This window comes from Staurois parvus, unplaced genomic scaffold, assembly GCF_062004578.1.
Source record: "Staurois parvus isolate SC_StPar_1 unplaced genomic scaffold, SC_StPar_1.0 ptg000845l, whole genome shotgun sequence".
Lineage (NCBI taxonomy): Eukaryota > Metazoa > Chordata > Amphibia > Anura > Ranidae > Staurois > Staurois parvus.
This window is the reverse complement of record NW_028318641.1, coordinates 72,333-91,153: the sequence shown is the minus strand read 5'-3', so window position 1 is coordinate 91,153 and position 18,821 is coordinate 72,333. Positions and strand designations below refer to the sequence as shown.

The following is an 18,821-nucleotide window of genomic DNA, read 5'->3' as shown; positions in this document are numbered from 1 at the left end:
TCTGACATTCTTGGACTTCAAGAAATTAGATTGGCTGTCAGTACTTCAGGATTGATCAATAATCAGATCTATACCATAGTTTGTAAACTCTATAACTTTCCTACAAACTAAAAAATACATCCTAATTTGGGTTATTTTCACCAAAGACATGTAGCAGAATACATCTCGGCCTAAATTTATGAAGAACAATTATTTATTTGTAAACTTTTATAACAGAAACAAAGAAAAACGTGTTTTTTTCAAAATTTTTGGTCTTTGTTAATTTAGCAAATATTAAAAACCCCGGCGATGATTAACTACCACCAAAAGAAAGCTCTAGTTGTGTGAAGAAAATGATAAAATTTTAGTTTGGGTACAATGTTGTATGACCGCGCAATTGTCATTCAAAGTGAGAGCGCTGAAACCTGAAAAATGGCCTGGGCAGGAAGGTGTAAATTGCCCGGTATTGAAATGGTTAAATTGTATTGGGACATGGAAGTATTGTATGTATCAGGATTACAATGCTGAGATTATAAAATGAAACGTTTGCTGTGACCAGAGATCTCCTTTAGGCTCTAACAGATGAGTGGACTTTCCGAGTCTCACTCAGTTGAACATTTTTTCAACACCGCATCAGTTTATGAACCAATTCCACGTGTCGTCTGAAGATGCGCAACAAACTACGGCGTGAGTACAGCTACAACGGCTGCAATGGCAAGAGAGCAAAATAAATAAAATTCCTCAATAAAACAACAGAAGAGGCAGATACTCCGAGCCAGAAACTAATTATAAAACACTGCGAGAGCACCTGATCGCTGCAAAGACAACGTGCCATCTGCACACAAATGTGTCTACTGATCTGTGAAAGCAGCAAAACGCACGGTTTCCCGTCCAGGATTACAAGTCCCATACAGCGAGCCGCGCTCCCCGCTGACGTGATGTCACTGCTGGTGCTTAAACCTCGATTCAGCAGCAGCAGCTCTCCCAATCGCTTCACCTCCCTAGCGGCCTGATTATGTCCATATTTCTGTGCTCAAAGCGGTACATTTTTTTGCATGGAAATATGTATTTTGTTTATTGTAGGCCTGTAATATTTAGGAATAATGCAGGCCATAGATGGGGAGAAAACCGGACGATTTTTCTTTAAAAAAAATGAAAAATAGGTCATTCAAGTGGCCGACGTTACCAGGAACTGTATATAAAAAAAAAAAAAAAAAAAGGCCGATTTTCATCCCGTCTACAGCTGGCAAAAAGTGTCCCTGCAGAGAGCTCTGCTATTTCTTTGACAGTTCCTTGACATTTATAGCGGTTGCAACAATGTATCTATTTGTATCCATTTCAGATACAGATGTTTTTCTTCGGAAACAAATAGATACATTGTTGCAACCGCTATAAATGTCAAGGAACTGTCAAAGAAATAGCGGAGCTCTCTGCAGGGACACTTTTTGCCGGACTGGAATTCTTCATCTTCTTCATCCTCCTCTTCTTCATCCTCTTCATCTTCTTTTTGTCTTCCTCTTGCAGGTCACGGCTCATGTGCAGATTTTTTTATCGGTAAAAAGATCGGCCGATTTGCCCATAATTGCCGCGAAAATCAGCCGATCGGCAAAATCGGCCTATCTTTTTCCAACTTCACCGATAAAAAAATCTGCCAAATACCGAAAAACGGCCGAACAATTAGCACACTAACGATCCGAAAATCGGCCGATTTTCGACCCATCTATGGCCTGCATAACTCACTGAAATCTGTCCGAACAAGAGTCTAGTAAACATCCCGGGGATGATAAAACTTGAAACACAAAATCATAAATTATAATAATCATAAAAAATAATAATATAATAATACATTTAATTCAATAATATAATCAAACCAAAAACACTGAAATGTGAAATATAGCGCCAAGTTCGCACATCACTCAGCAAAGTCGCAGAATCGTTTTCAGTGTCTGATGAGGAATTTCCCCCACGAATCATTATCACTCAATTCTGCAAGTGGTTCTGATTTACTATCGCTGTTCTCTAGCCGGTCTAAAACCGCTTTTGACCTAAAGGGACGCTTTTTGGACGCCATGGACGTTTCTCAGTTTCCAGGCAGAAAGAACAGTAAAAATGCAGGCAGGGCGCCGGACAAAGCACTCGGGACAAAATGTATGTGAAATGGTTTGATACAGGAATGTTATACTATGTGATTTTAGTGTATTTAGTGAATGTCACTTTTTTGAATTTCCCGCCAGTTCCGTCCCCCGTACATCCCGACGCCGCAGGAACGGAACCCAGAAGACAGATGCCGGCATCGACCGGAGGACATTACAGGGGACACTGCAGGGGGGACATCGCGGGAGCGCAGGACAAGGTAAGTGTAGAAGGGACCCCGGAGCAACGCTGCAGTGTATTCCCGAGTGTAGCTCGGGGTTACCGCTTGTGGTGCTGAAACTTTACCCCGAGCTACACTCGGGAATACCGCCAGGGGGGTTAAAGTGCTTTGAACCCCAAAAACCAAAATGAAAGCGACAGTAAACCCAAAAGCAAACATTTATTATATTACAGCTTAACAATTCTTTGATGTGGTGGCTGCATCAGTTTTCTTTTTATTTTCACCTTGGTGATCCAGCCAAGGAGTCTTTTTGTTTTTCAACAGAACAAGCTGTCCCTGCAGATGTAGCAGTTAGAGAGATGAGACAAACCGTTTACCACTGACGGGTGCTTACAATGATCAGCTTTTATTTGATTTAAAAATCTTTATCCCAAAAGGAAAAAAAAAACAATAAAAAACTGTTTGCTGTAACACGCAGGGGTGTCAAACTGGCGGCCCTCCAGCTGCTGCAAAACTACAAGTCCCATCATAACTCTGCCTTTGGGAGTCATGCTTGTAACTGTCAATCTTGCAATGCCTCATGGGACTTGTAGTTTTAGAGCAGCTGGAGGACCGCCAGTTTGTACGTAACTGATTATAAAGTGTGAGCTGGAGTTTGGCTTCCATTTGTTGTTTCTAAATCTGCTAGTACATCTACCCCCCCCAGATTAACAATGCTGCTGTCCAAAGGTGTCTCCATTTCTCCTTCATCCAGAGTGGAGACACCCTAATGCAGGCCATACATGGTTAGAATTCCGAACAATTTTTCGTCCGAAAATCGAAAACGTCGTTCACTCGGTGATCCGATGGCGCCATCAATGATTTAAAAAATCGTCCGACCGAGTCATAAACTTCACCCCATATAACAGGCGAAACTTCTGTTCCTTCCAGGTCACGGCTCATGCGCATATTCTTTTTCGGAAAAACAATCGTACGATTTGACCATCGAGACGAAAATCGCTAGTTTTTCATGAATTTTCCAACATGCCTGATCACCAAAAAGGGGAGGAACCACAAAAATCAGCCGGTGCCATTGACCCACTAACAGAGCGAAAATCGGCCAATTATTCTTAGATCCGATTTTCAGATGAAAAAAATTGGTCGAATTTTGACCCATGTATGGCCGGCCTTAGATAGGTGGTGTGTTACTGGCCGGATCACCTGGTGAAAACAAAGAACAAAAAAAACAAAAGAAAACTAATGCAGACACCACATCTAATGATTGGTAAACTGCAATATATTGAATTTTTGGAGTTGGGATTATTATTGATTTTAATATATTTTTAAGTTTCCAATCCTTAGATGTTTTGTTTCAGGCCCAGTTCACACTCCATGCGTTTCAGTTGCTTTTCTTCGGCATCCAAAACGCACATAAAGTAGGTGATATGGTTGTCAGTGTCATAGTTCCCATCAGTGCTTGCCGCTCCAGTGCGTTCTGGATGCAGAAAAAAAGTAGAACAGGCTGCATCCTTCCTGCACAGAACTGTACTGGAATGCGGTAAAATGCATCAAAAATGCGCCAGTTTCACCAAAAACGCACATGTTCCTATTTAAATTGAAGAAAAAAAGGAGAAAATTATCTGTAACGTGCCAAAAACGCACTGGAATGCACATGTGCCTACTTAAATTGGAGGGGAAAAAATTAACTGGAATGCACCAAAAACGCACTGGAACGCACCATAAACACCAAAAACGCATTGGAATGCACCAAAAATGCACTGGAATGCACATATTCCTATTTAAATTGAAGAAAAAGACACACTGGAACACGCCATAAATGCACTGGAACGCGACAAACGCACTGGAATGCACATGTTCCTATTTAAATTGAAGAGGGAAAAAAATGAACTGGAATAAAAAAGGCATTGGAAAGCGCCATAAACGCACTGGAACGCACCATAATTGCACTGGAACATACCATAAATGCACTGGAACGCACCATAAATGCACTGGAACGCACCATAAATGCACTGGAACGCACCATAAATGCACTGGATCGCACCATAAATGCACTGGATCGCACCATAAATGCACTGGAACGTAACAAACGCACTGGAACGCACCATAAATGCACTGGAACGCACCATAAATGCACTGGAACGTACCATAAATGCACTGGAACATAACAAACGCACTGGAACGCACCATAAACGCACTGGAACGCACCATAAATGCACTGGAACATGCCATAAACGCACTGGAACGCACATGTTCCTATTTAAATTGAAGAGGGGAAAAAATGAACTGGAATGCATCAAAAAGGCACTGGAACACGCCAAAAAACACAAACACATGCATCTGGACTGCGTTTCCATAGTGTGAACCAGCCCTTAGGTTTTTTTTTACCTGGTGATCCAGCCAGTAACACACTTCCTGTCTTAGGGTGTCTCCAATCCGGATGGAAGAGCAATGGAGACACCTTTGGACAGCAGCATTGTCAGTCTGGGGGGGGGAGGGGAGTGTTCGATGGACTAGCAGGCTTAGATGGACTTGACTACCAAACTGAAGCGGAACTCCAGCACACGCTTTATAAGCGGATACAGCTACAGTTTTTTCTCCTTTGGGGATAAAGGTTGTACATAAAAGCTGATCATTGTAGAAAACCCCTGTCAGTGGTAAATGGTTTGTCCCAACCCTCTAACTGCCACTTTTGCTGGACAACTTGGTCTGTTAAAGAAGCTGAAAAATACTTACTGACCGGATCATCAGACAAAGAAGGAAAAAAAGCCCAATGGCCTCGTGTACACATGAGCTCCTGGAGACGTTAAGCCCTCCAGGCTGGGTTCACATACATGTGGTGCGGTATATCACGTGATTCGCAGGAGAACCGCACCGCATTCCTGTGCGAATCACGTGATTTGTGTGCGGTGCGATCGGAGTCGTACATTTTGTATGGCTCTAATCACACCGCACCAAAAACACGCAGGACCCTTTTTTGGGTCCGCACTAGAATCGGATCGCATGGGTATTCACACCTATGCGATCCGATTTTGCACATCGCACCGGGGTGTGATTCTGATGCGGTGCGGAATTCACACAGAAAACGCTGAGGATTCCGTCTTTGGTTGTAACATGACAAAATGTGGAACATTTCAAGGGGTATGAACACTTTTTCAAGGAACTGTAAATGCCTTTTCTCATCAGCAGTATATAGCAGTCTTGTGACTTCTAACAGTGTCTGGTCGAGCACTGGTTAATCTTGTAGGAGTTTTCTTTCTGCTCTAGGATGCAGAACCCCTGACCTCTGTCTGGACAGTGCTGATGGGAGGGTGTATGTGATCAGCACAGGGCCAAAGAAAAAAAAAAACCCTCTAGCAATACACACCAAACTGAGCATGTGTAGCTTACCCCCAAGGCTTTGTTCTATCAGCAGATGGATTGGAGACAACCCGTCTTTGCGTCTTTGGTTGTAACATGACAAAATGTGAAACATTTCAAGGGGTATGAATACTTTTTCAAGGAACTGTAAATACCTTTTCTCATCAGCAATATATAGCAGTCTTGTGGCTTCTATCCGTGTCCAGCAAAGCACTGATTAATTTTGTAGGAGTTTTTTTCTGCTCTAGGAAGATGCAGAACCCCTTACCTCTGTCTGGACAGTGCTGATGGGTGGGAGCATGTGATCAGCACAGGACCAAAAAAAAAGAAAAAAAAAACCTCTCTAGCAATACACACCAAACTGAGCATGTGCAGCTTGCCCTCCAAGGCTCTGTTCTATCAGCAGATGGATTGGGGACAACCCGTCTTTGGTAGTAACATGACAAAATGTGGAACATTTCAAGGGGTATGAATACTTTTTCAAGGCACTGTAAATACCTTTTCTCATCAGCAGTATATAGCAGTCTTGTGACTAACAGTGTCGCTGAGCACCGGTTAATATTGTAGGAGTCTTCTATCTGCTCTGGGAGGATGCAGAACCCCTGACCTCTGTCTGGACAGTGCTGATGGAAGGGTGCATGTGATCACCACAGGACCAAAGCAAAAAAGCCTCTCTAGCAACACACACCAAACTGAGCATGTGCGGCTTTGCCCCCAAGGCTCTGTTGTATCAGCAGATGGATTGGGGACAATCCATTTTTGGTTATAACATGACAAAATGTGTAACTTTTCAAGAGGTGTGAAGACTTTTTTGTATATATGATCTACTTTCCCATCTAATACGAGGATTAGAAATCGCCCATGCTGACTGAGAGGGTGAAGTTCCACTTTAATGGCAGCGGGATGTTGTTTCAGATTGATGTGCGGAGTAGCAGTGCAGCCTGTAACAGAACAGCATTGTGCTCCAGTGACCTGGGACAGTGACTTGTTTCACCCCCTTGGCGGTGAGCGGTGCTATGCGGCTAATCGCTGCCAGGATCCCAGTGCATGAGATACAGGACAAGCTGCACAATACCCAGCGACGCGAGGACGTGTGACTAATGACGGCTACCCGTTCCAGCTCATTGCCCAGAAGCAGGTGACGCACTATATAGAAGGTACAGCTGTGTGTCCTCACACCAAAGGCATCGGAGGGACAATCCAAAGGCTGCTGAATGGCCGTATTTATGTATAAACAATGAAGAGAAAAGCGTGCATTATACGCCAATTATAGCAAGACAGATTTTCCTGGGGTCCGCACCCGGGAACAAGAGCGCTGGCAGCGACAGAGGAGAGAACCACAAAAGGAGACAGGCAGTTCACAACGCTGACGGGAAATTGTGCTTCAATTACCAACACAGGACTGCATCCCCGGTCCCAGCCACCAGTGTATTCAACTGACACTCATTTTCAAAAAATATTTGTCTTATATTATTTTGTAATAAAAATGCATTTCAGCATACAATAAATATATATATACAGTTGTGTTCAAAATAATAGCAGTGTGTTGAAAAAAGTGAATAAAGCTGAAAATTCTTCTAATAGCTTTTATTTCCATCCACACAAATGCATTGGGAACACGACACATTCTATTCCAAATCAAAACATGAAGAAAAATACATCAAATTTGTGTTGTTCCTCTAAAAAAATGGAAGAAAAGTGAATATTAGACGGTTTAAAAAAATCGCAGTGTTTGTATTCTTCTTTACAAACTCAAACATTCACTATATAAACTGAAAAATGTTTGAAGATTTTGCTTTCCTTTGAATGACTTCATGAATATTTGGTTGTAGTCGCACTGTTTCTGAGAACTGCTGTACATCTGTGTTGCATGGAGTCACCCAACTTCTGGCCCCTGTGATCAGGTATTCCAGCCCAGGATGATTGGACCACATTCCACAGTTCTTCTCTATTTCTTGGTTTTGCCTCAGAAACTGCATTTTTGATGTCACCCCACAAGTTTTCTATTGGATTAAGATCCAGGGATTGGGCTGGCCACTCCATAACGTCAATCTTGTTGGTCTGGAACCAAGATGTTGCACGTTTACTGGTGTGTTTGGGGTCGTTGTCTTGTTGGAACACCCATTTCAAGGGCATTTCCTCTTCAGCATAAGGCAGCATGACCTCTTCAAGTATTCTGATGGATTCAAACTGATCCATGATCCCTGGTATGCGATAAATAGGCCCAACACCGTAGTATGAGAAACATCCCCATATCATGATGCTTGCACCACCATGCTTCACTGTCTTCACAGTGTACTGTGGCTTGAATTCAGTGTTTGGGGGTCGTCTGACAAACTGTCTCCGGCCACTAGACCCAAAAAGAACAATCTTACTTTCATCAGTCCACAAAATGTTGCGCCATTTCTCTTTAGGCCAGTCAATGTGCTCTTTGGCAAATTGTAACCTCTTCAGCACGCGTCTTTTTTCCAACAGTGGGACTTTGCGGGGACTTCTTGCAGATAGCTTGGCTTCACATAGGCGTCTTCTAATTGTAACAGTCCTCACAGGGAACGTCACACCTTCTTTCATCTTCCTGGAGCTGATTGTTGGCTGAGTCTGCGCCATTTTGGCTATTCTTCTATCCATTCCAATGGTAGTTTTTCGCTTTCTTCCACGTCTTTCAGGTTTTGGTTGCCATTTTAAAGCATTTGCGATCATTTTAGCTGAGCAGCCGATCATTTTCTGCACTTCTTTATATGTTTTCCCCTCTCCAATCAACTTTTTAATCAAGGTACGCTGTTCTTCTGAACAATGTCTGGAACGACCAATTTTCCTCAGAATTTCAGAGAGAAATGCACTGTAACCAGCATGTCCAACATTTGCTGCCTTCCTTCCTTAAATAAGGGCAATAATTGCCACCTGTTTTTCAAAGAATGAATGACCTCACTAATAGAACTCCACACGGCTATTATTTTGAACACGCCCCTTTCAATGAGTGATTCAATGGCACAGAATCAGCAGCATGCATGTCATGACTGTTGGGTCTGTTGGATTTCTATTACTCTACTACACCTGCTAGGAAATTATTTGCCATGTAGAAATATCATTTCTACCAAAAACAGTGATTGATCCGGTTAGTGATGTCTGACTGCTATTATTTTGAACACAACTGTATATATACACACACACATTTAAATATATTTTGAAATGCATTGAACACGGCCAAAATTGTAGTATTTCAAATATATGTCAATATATTTGGGAATAATATTTTTAAATATATTTAAAATATATTTTTCTTCCATGTGGGTTTGGCTCAATGAACAGTCGGCTATTCTAGGCTACAGTCACACCTCACCATGCCGATTTTTTTTATTTGGAGCAGAGTTGCACATTTTTGCAGCTTTTGTCAGGCATTTTTCAACTAGATGTTTAGAGCGCCGCTAAAAAAGGGGCGGAAAGCTGCTGTTTGAGCAGAAAAAGCTTGAAAAAGTGCTCAAAGCCGGTCAGATCTTTTAACTACTTGCCAACTGCAGATAGCCGAATGACGGCTAAACTGCCGCCGGCCAGTTCTGGGTGGGCATCATATGACGTCCTCCCAGAATGCGCTCTCCTGGGGGCGTGCACCCGGGGATCTCCGTGATCGCTGTGTCCTCCGGACACAGTTGATCACGTGATCACTGTGTCCTCCGGACACAGTTGATCACGTGATCGCTGTGTCCTCCGGACACAGTTGATCACGTGATGTGGAAAAAGGCCAATCACAGCGGCCTTTTAACACGTGATCAGCCGTGTCCAATGACACGCAGATCACCGGGAAATGCAATTGCCGGTTCTCGGCTGCACTTTCCTCACGCTGTCATAACGCGAAGAAAGTACTGCCGAGTACCGGCAGTTGTCAGAGCGGGGATCGGCACCGATCACCAGGGCACTGATGATCAGTGCCCTGATGATCGTGCCCAGCAGTGCAACCCACCAGTTCCGCCGACCTGTGCCCAAAAGTGCGCCCACCTGAGCCACCCAGCAGTGCACCCACCTGTGCCCACCAGTGGCCATCAGTACAGCCCAGCAGTGCTGCCAGTCAGTGCCCAGCAGTTGCCCCAGTCAATGCCTAGCAGTGATGCCTATCAATGCCACCTATCCGTGCCACCTCATTAGTGCTGCCTATCAGAGCCCATCAGTGCTGCCTTATCAACGCAAATCAGTGAAGGAGAAAAATTACCTGTTTTCAAAATTTTATAACAGAAACAAAAACTTTTTTTTTTCCAAATTTTTGCAATTTTTTTGTTTATAGCGCAAAAAGTAAACTGCCCAGTGGCAAATAAATACCACCAAAATAAAGCTCTATTTGTGAGAAAAAAATGATAAAAATTTCATATGGGTACAATCTTGCATGACCGCGCAATTGTCAATCAAAGTGCGACAGCACTGAAAGCTGAAAATTGGCCTAGACAGGAAGGGGATATAAGTGCCCGGTAGGCAAGTGGTTAACCTCCCCAGCGGTCTGATTATGTCAGTATTTCGGTGCTCAAAACGGTACATTTTTTTGCATGGAAATATGTTTTTTTTTTTATTGTAGGCTGTAATTTTTAGGAATAACTCACTGAAATCTGTCCGAACAAGAGTCTAGTAAACATCCCGGGTAGGATAAAACTTGAAACATGAAAATTAAATTATAATATAATAAATCATAAAAAATAATAATAAATTTAATTCAATAATGTAATCAAACCAAAAACACTGAAATGTGAAATAGAGCGTCAAGTTCGCACATCGCTGAGCTCAGTCGCAGAATCATTTTCAGTGTCTGATGAGGAATTTCCCCCACGAATCATTATCACTCAATTGTGCAAGTGGTTCTGATTTACTATCGCTGTTCTCTAGCCGGTCTAAAACCGCTTTTGACCTAAAGGGACGCTTTTTGGACGCCATGGACGTTTCTCAGTTTCCAGGCAGAAAGAACAGTAAAAATGCAGGCAGGGCGCCGGACAAAGCACTCGGGACACAATGTATGTGAAATGGTTTGATACAGGAATGGAATACTATCAGATTTTAGTGCATTTAGTGAATGTCACATTTTAAAGTTTTTGAATTTCCTGGCAATTCCGTCCCCCGTACTTCCCAGGGAACGGAACCCAGAAGAGAGATGCCGGCATCAGCCGGAGGACATTGCCGGGGACACTGCAGGAGGGACATCGCGGGAGCGCAGGACAAGGTAAGTGAAGAAGGGACCCCGGAGCAACGCTGCAGTGTATTCCTGAGTGTAGCTCGGGGGGGGTTACCGCTTGTGGTACTGAAACTTTACCCCGAGCTACACTCGGGAATACCACCAGGGGGGTTAAAGTGGAAGTAAACTTCCACTAGACACTTGAACCTACAAGTAGGCTTATAAAAAAGCTTACCTATAGATACAAGGAATATATCCTAAACTTGCACCATTTAGGAGATATTCAGGGTCCCTGCATCCGATGATGTCACCGATGCATGCGTTCTGAAGCATCGGCATACCTGTGCTGTTCCTTCAGAGCTCTGTGGCATGGCTGAGACTCCTGCCCACATGCGCGGTAGTGACGTCGTCGCGGCTCAGCCAATCAAGCCCTCAAACCGAGTAAGAAGACCAGGTGACAATGGAAGCCTCTACAGCGGTGACAGCTAGATGGTAAGTCTTCCTTGTGTTAGTATGTGATGAACACTGGCGCATTATAACATGACTTTGCAGAGGAAAATTTAAAAAAAATTTTTTTTGGAGGTTTACTACTGCTTTAGGCTCTGGGTTTCCCTTCACAATGCCAGCTTTTGGGGTGCCTCCTCCCTTCTATATCGCCACCAATAGAAGAGACCATGGACCCATAGATACAAGTTTGTGGACCATTGTTGCTTCTTGGTAAAGACTGGACCTCCTAGATCCATGGGATGGCCAAGCATTACCTAATAGGGTGGTATTTGGCTTGGAACTTTATTAAGCTGGTGTCTTCCATATTTGGCAACCATAAGCTACACAAAATAAATAGATAAAGTGATGTGGTTCTGCTGATATACATCAATCCGTCACAATAGACAACCAAAGTGAATGCAGTGTGCTCATAATAATGAAGTGAATAAATACAGATACCATACATTACTGCAAAGAAATGTGGATTCCCTGATGGTCGCGTGACGGTGACGCAACGCGTTGGGTGCGGGCGGAGGCAGATTAAGGAAGTAAAAGGATTGATCTGTCAGGGATCGCCGCAGCACTGGTCCCGGCGCAGGTGCAGTGCGCCGCCTCGCACAGGAATGCGGGCACTGGGTCCGGGCTGGCCGCGGCAGCGAGCCCGCGCATGCGCACTGAGTGACGCGGCGGTGAGCTCGCGCATGCGCACTGGGTTCTCCATTAGCCGGTGGGCCCAGTCCTGGGGTTCGTCCTGCAGTAATGTGATTATGAACCCCACCTTAACCGACTGTCGTAAATGTGCGGGGTTGTGAATCAAAAAACAGGAGACAGGAGTTTCGGAAGGCCCTAAAACGTGCACGGTCACTGCGAAAACGTTCAGTCAGGGCCGCCAAGTGCCTACAAATGTCCTCCAGTGGGGAGGGTCCCCCTCCAGGTTCAGTCATGGCCGTTCGGTACTGTAAGGGACCGCCCGGCGGTACCTCTAGCAATCCACTGGTCAGGTGCTTTCAGAGCGCGGAGTCTAAGTCCCAGAGCACTTGTTCACCAGGGCCCCTGATTGTGGGGATGGACTTGGAGCGCTCAGAGACCAGGTCGCGACTACTGGGCACACTCACCACTGGTAGAGGTATCCGCCGAGGGCTCCCGCAGAGTAGCAGCCTGATGTGAGGAGGTCGGGTGGTCCCGACGGGATGGATGGCTGAGCAGGTGCAGAGTCAAACAAGCCGGGTCGGGAGCCGTGGGGTCTGCGAGGTACAAAACAGCGGGCAGAGAATAGTCGGGTCACACGCCGGGTCAGCAACAGTAGATCAGAATAAACGGGGGGCATCCAAGAGAGAGGTCAGGCAAGCCAAAGGTCAGGGCAGAAGAAGACAGCAGGGTCAGACAATCTGGGTAAGCAACTCACAGCAATACAGGTACGCAGATCAGGAACAGGAATAGACCGAACGGCACCTAATGACAGCTCAGGGCGATTTAAATACCGCGCCCTGTGCTGTCATTGGTGCCCGGCGCGCACCCGCGTCACCCAGTGCGCATGCGCGGGCTCGCCGCCACAGCCGGCCTGGACCCAGTGCCCGCATTCCTATGCAAGGCGGCGCACTGCGCCTGCGCCGGGACCAGCGCTACGGCTATTCCTGACATCTATCTGTAAAGCGCATCTAATTTTACCTGAATGTAAGTGCGATTTTAATAAATATGGAGTCTTAATAAATAAAAAAATAAACACATATTATACATCGCTACAAATAAATGTAGATAAATAAATGCTAAAGCGCTTCACATGCATTTGTGTTTAAGTTCATGTATTTCCATATGACACACGATCCAACACCATAGATGCAAATCCGAGATAAATGTGAATTTCATGCATTAATTGGTGCCACTTCTGTGCTCTCAGAACTCTCACCTCCAACGCATGTAAAAACTGCATATTTTTAATGAGGTCTCCACAGTAGATCACGATTTTCTTTAGCCACAAGGGGCTGTCCACTCCTCCTCCTCCCATGCAATGGATTTTTAAGGTAGTATTAGAGATCCTCCGTTCCACCGGACACCAGTAACCTCACCCAAAAGAAAGTCCGCCTCATACAGTTTAGTAGATTAATAAAAGACTCAATATTTATTAAAATCGCACTTACATTCAGTTAAAATTAGATGCGCTTTACAGATAGACCAATCCTTTTACTTCCTTAATCTGCCTCCGCCCATGCCCGACGCGTTGCGTCACCGTCACATGACTTCATCAGGGGGTACACATTTTTTTGTAGTAATGTATGATATCTGTATTTATTCACTTCATTATTATGTGCACAGTGCGTTCACTTTGCTTGTCTATTATGACGGATCGATGTATATCAATTAGCAGCGCTACATCACTTTATTTTGTTTGTATTGTGCGAACACAATTGATGTTGGCAGCAGCATTCACAGAAATTGGCTATTTTGCATATTATTTAGTAGGTGCAGAAGTTCCTTTCACTTATTGATTCATAAGCTACACAATATTCAGCTTCATTTTGTGGAAAGTTTGTCTAAGTGGATTAAATTGCCATTTGGTGAATGGAGAGTTCCATGCTATACAGAGTTATGCTACGCTAATTTTGGGCAACTATAAGGCACCCCTTCCAACGGATCCTTCCAGCAACAACTACTTGTGGTTGCCATAGCCCACCTTTGGATGTGTATACACAATATGTGAGCTCCCATGGAGGTTCTATCTGGAGACATTTTTTATGGACTCTAAGGGTTTTTTTTTTAAACTAAAACATATTGGTGCAAAATCTTTTGCAGCTGTGCACAGAAACCAATCAGCTTCCAGGTTTAATTGGCAAAGCTTAATTGAACAAGCTGAAGTTAGAAGCGGATTGGCTACCATCAGGGCTGCTGTTAGAAACCACGGGGCCCCATACAGCCAACCTGAGAGGGCCACCTTCCCCCCCTAAAAACCCCCCACAGTTTTCTATGCTTCAGTTATGAACGAACACAGTGAGTGATCCGTACCAATCACTCATTGTGTTCATTCAGGAAAGGAAGGGGCTAGTAATTGTGACATTTACCGGACCATTCCTCTCCATCCTGAAGGATCCTATTGTGTGCTTGCAGCTGTCAGTGGGAAGGAGAGGAAGGAAGCTGGCAGCACTGTGGGGGGTTGGGGGCACACATCGGGGGCCTGGGCAGCAGGGGGAAACATGGTGCACCGGGAGGGTGATGGGTGCAGTGGGGGAGGGGGCAATTACTGGAACCGAACCCCTGTATGGCTCTCTCTGCAGCAGCTGAAAGCCAGCAGGATTAATCACCCTCCCTGTCCACATCTGAATCACCCCGCTGCCTGGGCCCCCCTGCTGGCCTGGGACCCGTACAGGAGCACTGGTGGTACCCCCTTATTCACAGCCCTGGCTACCATGCACAGCTGCACCAGATTCTGAGTGCTCCAGTTTTAGTAAATCCCCCCTTAGTGTATTATCCACTTTGCTAAGAGGTTCATCCTCAGATACATACACTCACCGGCCATTTTATTAGGAACACCTTGCTAGTACCGGGTTGGACCCCCAATTGCCTCCATTATTCGTGGCATAGATTCATTCAAGGTGTTGGAAACATTCCTCAGAAATTTTGGTCCATATTGACATGAGTTACTGTTGCCTTTCTATCATCTTGAACCATTCTTCCCATTCTCCTCTCACCTCAACAAGGCATTTTTGTCTACAGAACTGCCACTCACAGGATATTTTCTCTTTTTCGGACCATTCTCTGTACACCCTAGGAGATGGCTGTGCATGAAAATCCCAGTAGATCAGCAGTTTTTGAAATACTCAGACCAGCCCGTCTGGCATCTACAACCATGCCACATTCAAAGTCACTTAAATCCCCTTTCTTTTCTATTCTGATGCTCGGTTTGAACTTCAGAAAGTTGTCTCCACCACATCTAGATGCCCAAGGGCATAGAGTTGCTGCCATTGATTGGCTGATTAGCAATTTGTGTCACCAAGCAATTTAACAGGTGGACCTAATAAAATGGTGAGCCAGTGTATATCTTGGAGTGTTTCTTTATATACAAGGACATTTTGTGTTTATGCGTGGACTGTGCCCCTAATTGGGGTACTCAGTTTTTTGGTATATTTATTCCATAATATACACACTTATACACACAGAGAGCTGGGGAGCAGAAACATCAGTACACTGGTCTTCCCAGTGAATTGGTGTGTTTGGGGGGGGGGGGGGAATGTGAGGACAAGTCTAATCATTGGAGAATAACAGGCTGACATCCCCTCTCTACACAGTCTCATAGGGAAACATCCAGAGCTGAGGCGGTCTGTCAATGACCTGCTGTGTGGTGGGGTGGTGGTGGTGGTGGTGTGGTGTGATGGGGTGGTGGTGGTGTGGTGGTGTGGTGGTGGTTGGGTGGTGGTGGTGTGGGGTGGTGGTGGGGTAGTGGTGTAGTGGGGTGGTGGTGTAGTGGGGTGGTGGTGTAGTGGGGTGGTGGTGTAGTGGGGTGGTGGTGGTGTGGGGTATCTCCTGGGATTGTTTGGTGCCAGCATAGACTGTCAGCAGCGACTCAATCAGATAAATGAAAGGGTAGACAGAAATCACACTGGGTGCTTTGGATTGAGGCAAGTTTACACTAGAAGGATATATTTTGTGCATTTTTCATTTCAGAGGTTTACACTTTAAGCTGAACTCCAGGCAAGCGACCAAATACACAGCTGAAATCAGACATCGGAAGAAATGTCATTTATGTAATTATGTTCACCAGTCTTGTGATTTACGTCTCAGACCTATATTACAGCACCAGCCTGCTGATTGGACAATAAAATTAGTGGCCCAGCAACGAGGCCCCATTGACACTTGTGCAATTTTGATCTGACTTTACACTCTCTGGACTTAAGTCGCACCAAAAGTAACATCAAAGTAGTGCTGGCGCCCTTTCAAAATCACTGCGACTTTAAGTCTCACCAATTCAAATGGGTGCCATTGAAAAACATGGGCTGCGACTTGTCATGTCCTAAGTCACAAGTGTGAATAGAGCCCGAGTCAGACTGTGCCAGACTTGTGACTTCTATCAGTGTCCAGCAGAGCACTGGTTAATGCTTGTAGGAGGAGCTTACATTCTGCTCTGACTGTACCATGAGGCTGCATGACCCCTGACCCTCTTTTTGCCCGAGTCAGCAGTGTCCCAGTCACAATGATGCTACAGGAGGCCGGCATCACATATTCAGGTGTTTTCACAAAAACGTAATTAAAAAAAAGAACGAGCAGGCAGCTCTTTATTGCAGAAGAGACTGTGTCTTGCTATGTCTCTTCTGCAATAACACTTACCTGTCTGATCGCAGCCTTCTATTGAATGCACTCAGCAGACAACAAGAGCAGCAGAGTGATGACTTGTCTGTCTATGGATGCACACAGCTCGGCTCAGGGAGGAAGTACTCACAGAGGTCTCCTTAGAGCTAAGGAGACATCTGCACACAGGAAGCCAGGAAGAGGTTCTGGGATCCCCCGAATACAGGAGGAAAGGGATATTTTAGAAGAAAAGGGCTGGTATGTGTGGACCTCTTGTCCTAACAATCCTACTGCTGCACAGTGGCTAAATGGTTAGCACTTCCACCTGGCAACACTAGGGTCATCGGTTCAAATTCCAACCACACCACCTGGAGTTTGCATGTTCTCCCTGTGCCTGCGTGGGTTTCCTCTGGGTACTCCGGTTTCCTCCTATGCTCCAAAGACATGCTGGTAGCTGAATTAGCTCCTGTCTAAATTGGCCCTAGTATGTGTATGTATGAATGTGAGTTAGGGACCTTAGATTGTACGCCCCTTGAGGGTTAGGGACTGATGCGAATGTACAATATATATGTAAAGTTCAATGTAAATTGAAAGCACTATAGAAGTACCTGTAATAAAATAAAAAGATGCCAGAACGACAGATCCCTGTACGTATGCGCGAGATGATGCCATTCCCTGACTAGCCAATCAAATACCAGAATGACAGACTCCTGTGCAGATGTGCGGGATGACGTCATTCCCAGACTAGCCAATCAAGAGGCCAAAAACCTGACACCCCGAAGTAGCTGGAGAGAGGATGACAGTGGCCGACGAAGATTTAACTGACAAAATTGCTGGAATTAGGAGGTATTTCTAGCAGTTTAGTTCCACTTTTAGTATAAGGCAATTTTTTAATACATAGTTACACTGAATACAGGCAATATAATTTATAGGTGTTCGGAGTTTAGTATCAAGCATTTTCCTGATAAGGAAAGGTTACTGTGTCTAATGCTTCCAAAGAAAGAAAATACCACTTACCACCAATCCTGGCATTGTAGGCGATGCCCACAATACAGTAGGAGTTATTGGCAGATGCAGCCACTTCACCAGCACAGCGAGTGCCATGTCTACAGGGGAAAGAACGACAACATTACATTCAAACACTTTCCAGCTCCTACACCAACCAGAGACAAAAGCTACACACACCATTCTATACACCTTATGGAAACCCCAATTCCAAAAAAAAGTTGCAAAATCTACTAAAAAAACCAGAATGCAATGATTGCAATGCAAATCTCATAAATCTATATTTTATTCACAACAGAAAATCGCAAACATATCAAAATGTTTAAACTGAGAAAACGGACAATTTTAAGAAAAAAAAAAAATCCCCCCTAAATAAAAAAAAAATGATTAAAAAAACATCCAGCACAGCTCCGCAATGCATGCTAATTTCCCCATATTAAGGCTCTCTAAAAATATTTTAAAGTGTTGCTAAACCCCGGACCCTGCATTAATTAGATACGGTCTCCCCGGACCCCGCATTCACTGTATCCGCTCTCCCCGAACCCCGCATTCACTGTATCCGCTCTCCCCAGACCCCGCATTCACTGTATCCGCTCTCCCCAGACCCCGCATTCACTGTATCCGCTCTCCCCGGACCCCGCATTCACTGTATCCGGTCTCCCCGGACCCCGCATTCACTGTATCCGGTCTCCCCGGACCCCGCATTCACTGTATCCGGTGTCCCGGACCCCGCATTCACTGTATCCGGTCTCCCCGGACCCCGCATTCACTGTATCCGGTCTCCCCGGACCCCGCATTCACTGTATCCGGTCTCCCCAGACCCCGCATTCACTGTATCCGCTCTCCCCGGACCCCGCATTCACTGTATCCGGTCTCCCCGAACCCCGCATTCACTGTATCCGGTCTCCCCGGACCCCGCATTCACTGTATCCGGTCTCCCCGGACCCCGCATTCACTGTATCCGGTCTCCCTGGACTCTGCATTCACTATATCCGCTCTCCCCGAACCCCGCATTCACTATATCCGCTCTCCCCGGACCCTGCATTCACTATATCTGCTCTTCCGGACCCTGCATTCACTATATTGGGTCTCCCAGGACCCTGCATTCACTATATTGGGTCTCCCAGGACCCTGCATTCACTATATTGGGTCTCCCACAGTACACAGAGCATGGAAATGCAAATATCGGACTAAATATAAACTGCTAAATATCTTCTCATCAGCAGTATATAACAGTTATGTGACTTCTATCAG

General features: G+C 45.1%; 1 protein-coding gene across 1 annotated transcript in view; it reads right to left on the bottom strand.

Moving 5' to 3' along the window:
• The window catches only part of PCSK6 (proprotein convertase subtilisin/kexin type 6), a gene marked incomplete at its 5' end in the record, with an annotated part of 254,118 nt that overhangs the window by 183,958 nt on the left and 51,339 nt on the right, over positions 1-18,821 (bottom strand). The window contains one exon of the mRNA XM_089655547.1: positions 17,580-17,668. Coding sequence (XP_089511673.1) covers positions 17,580-17,668 — 89 coding nt within the window. The remainder of the gene's footprint in view (positions 1-17,579; positions 17,669-18,821) is intronic.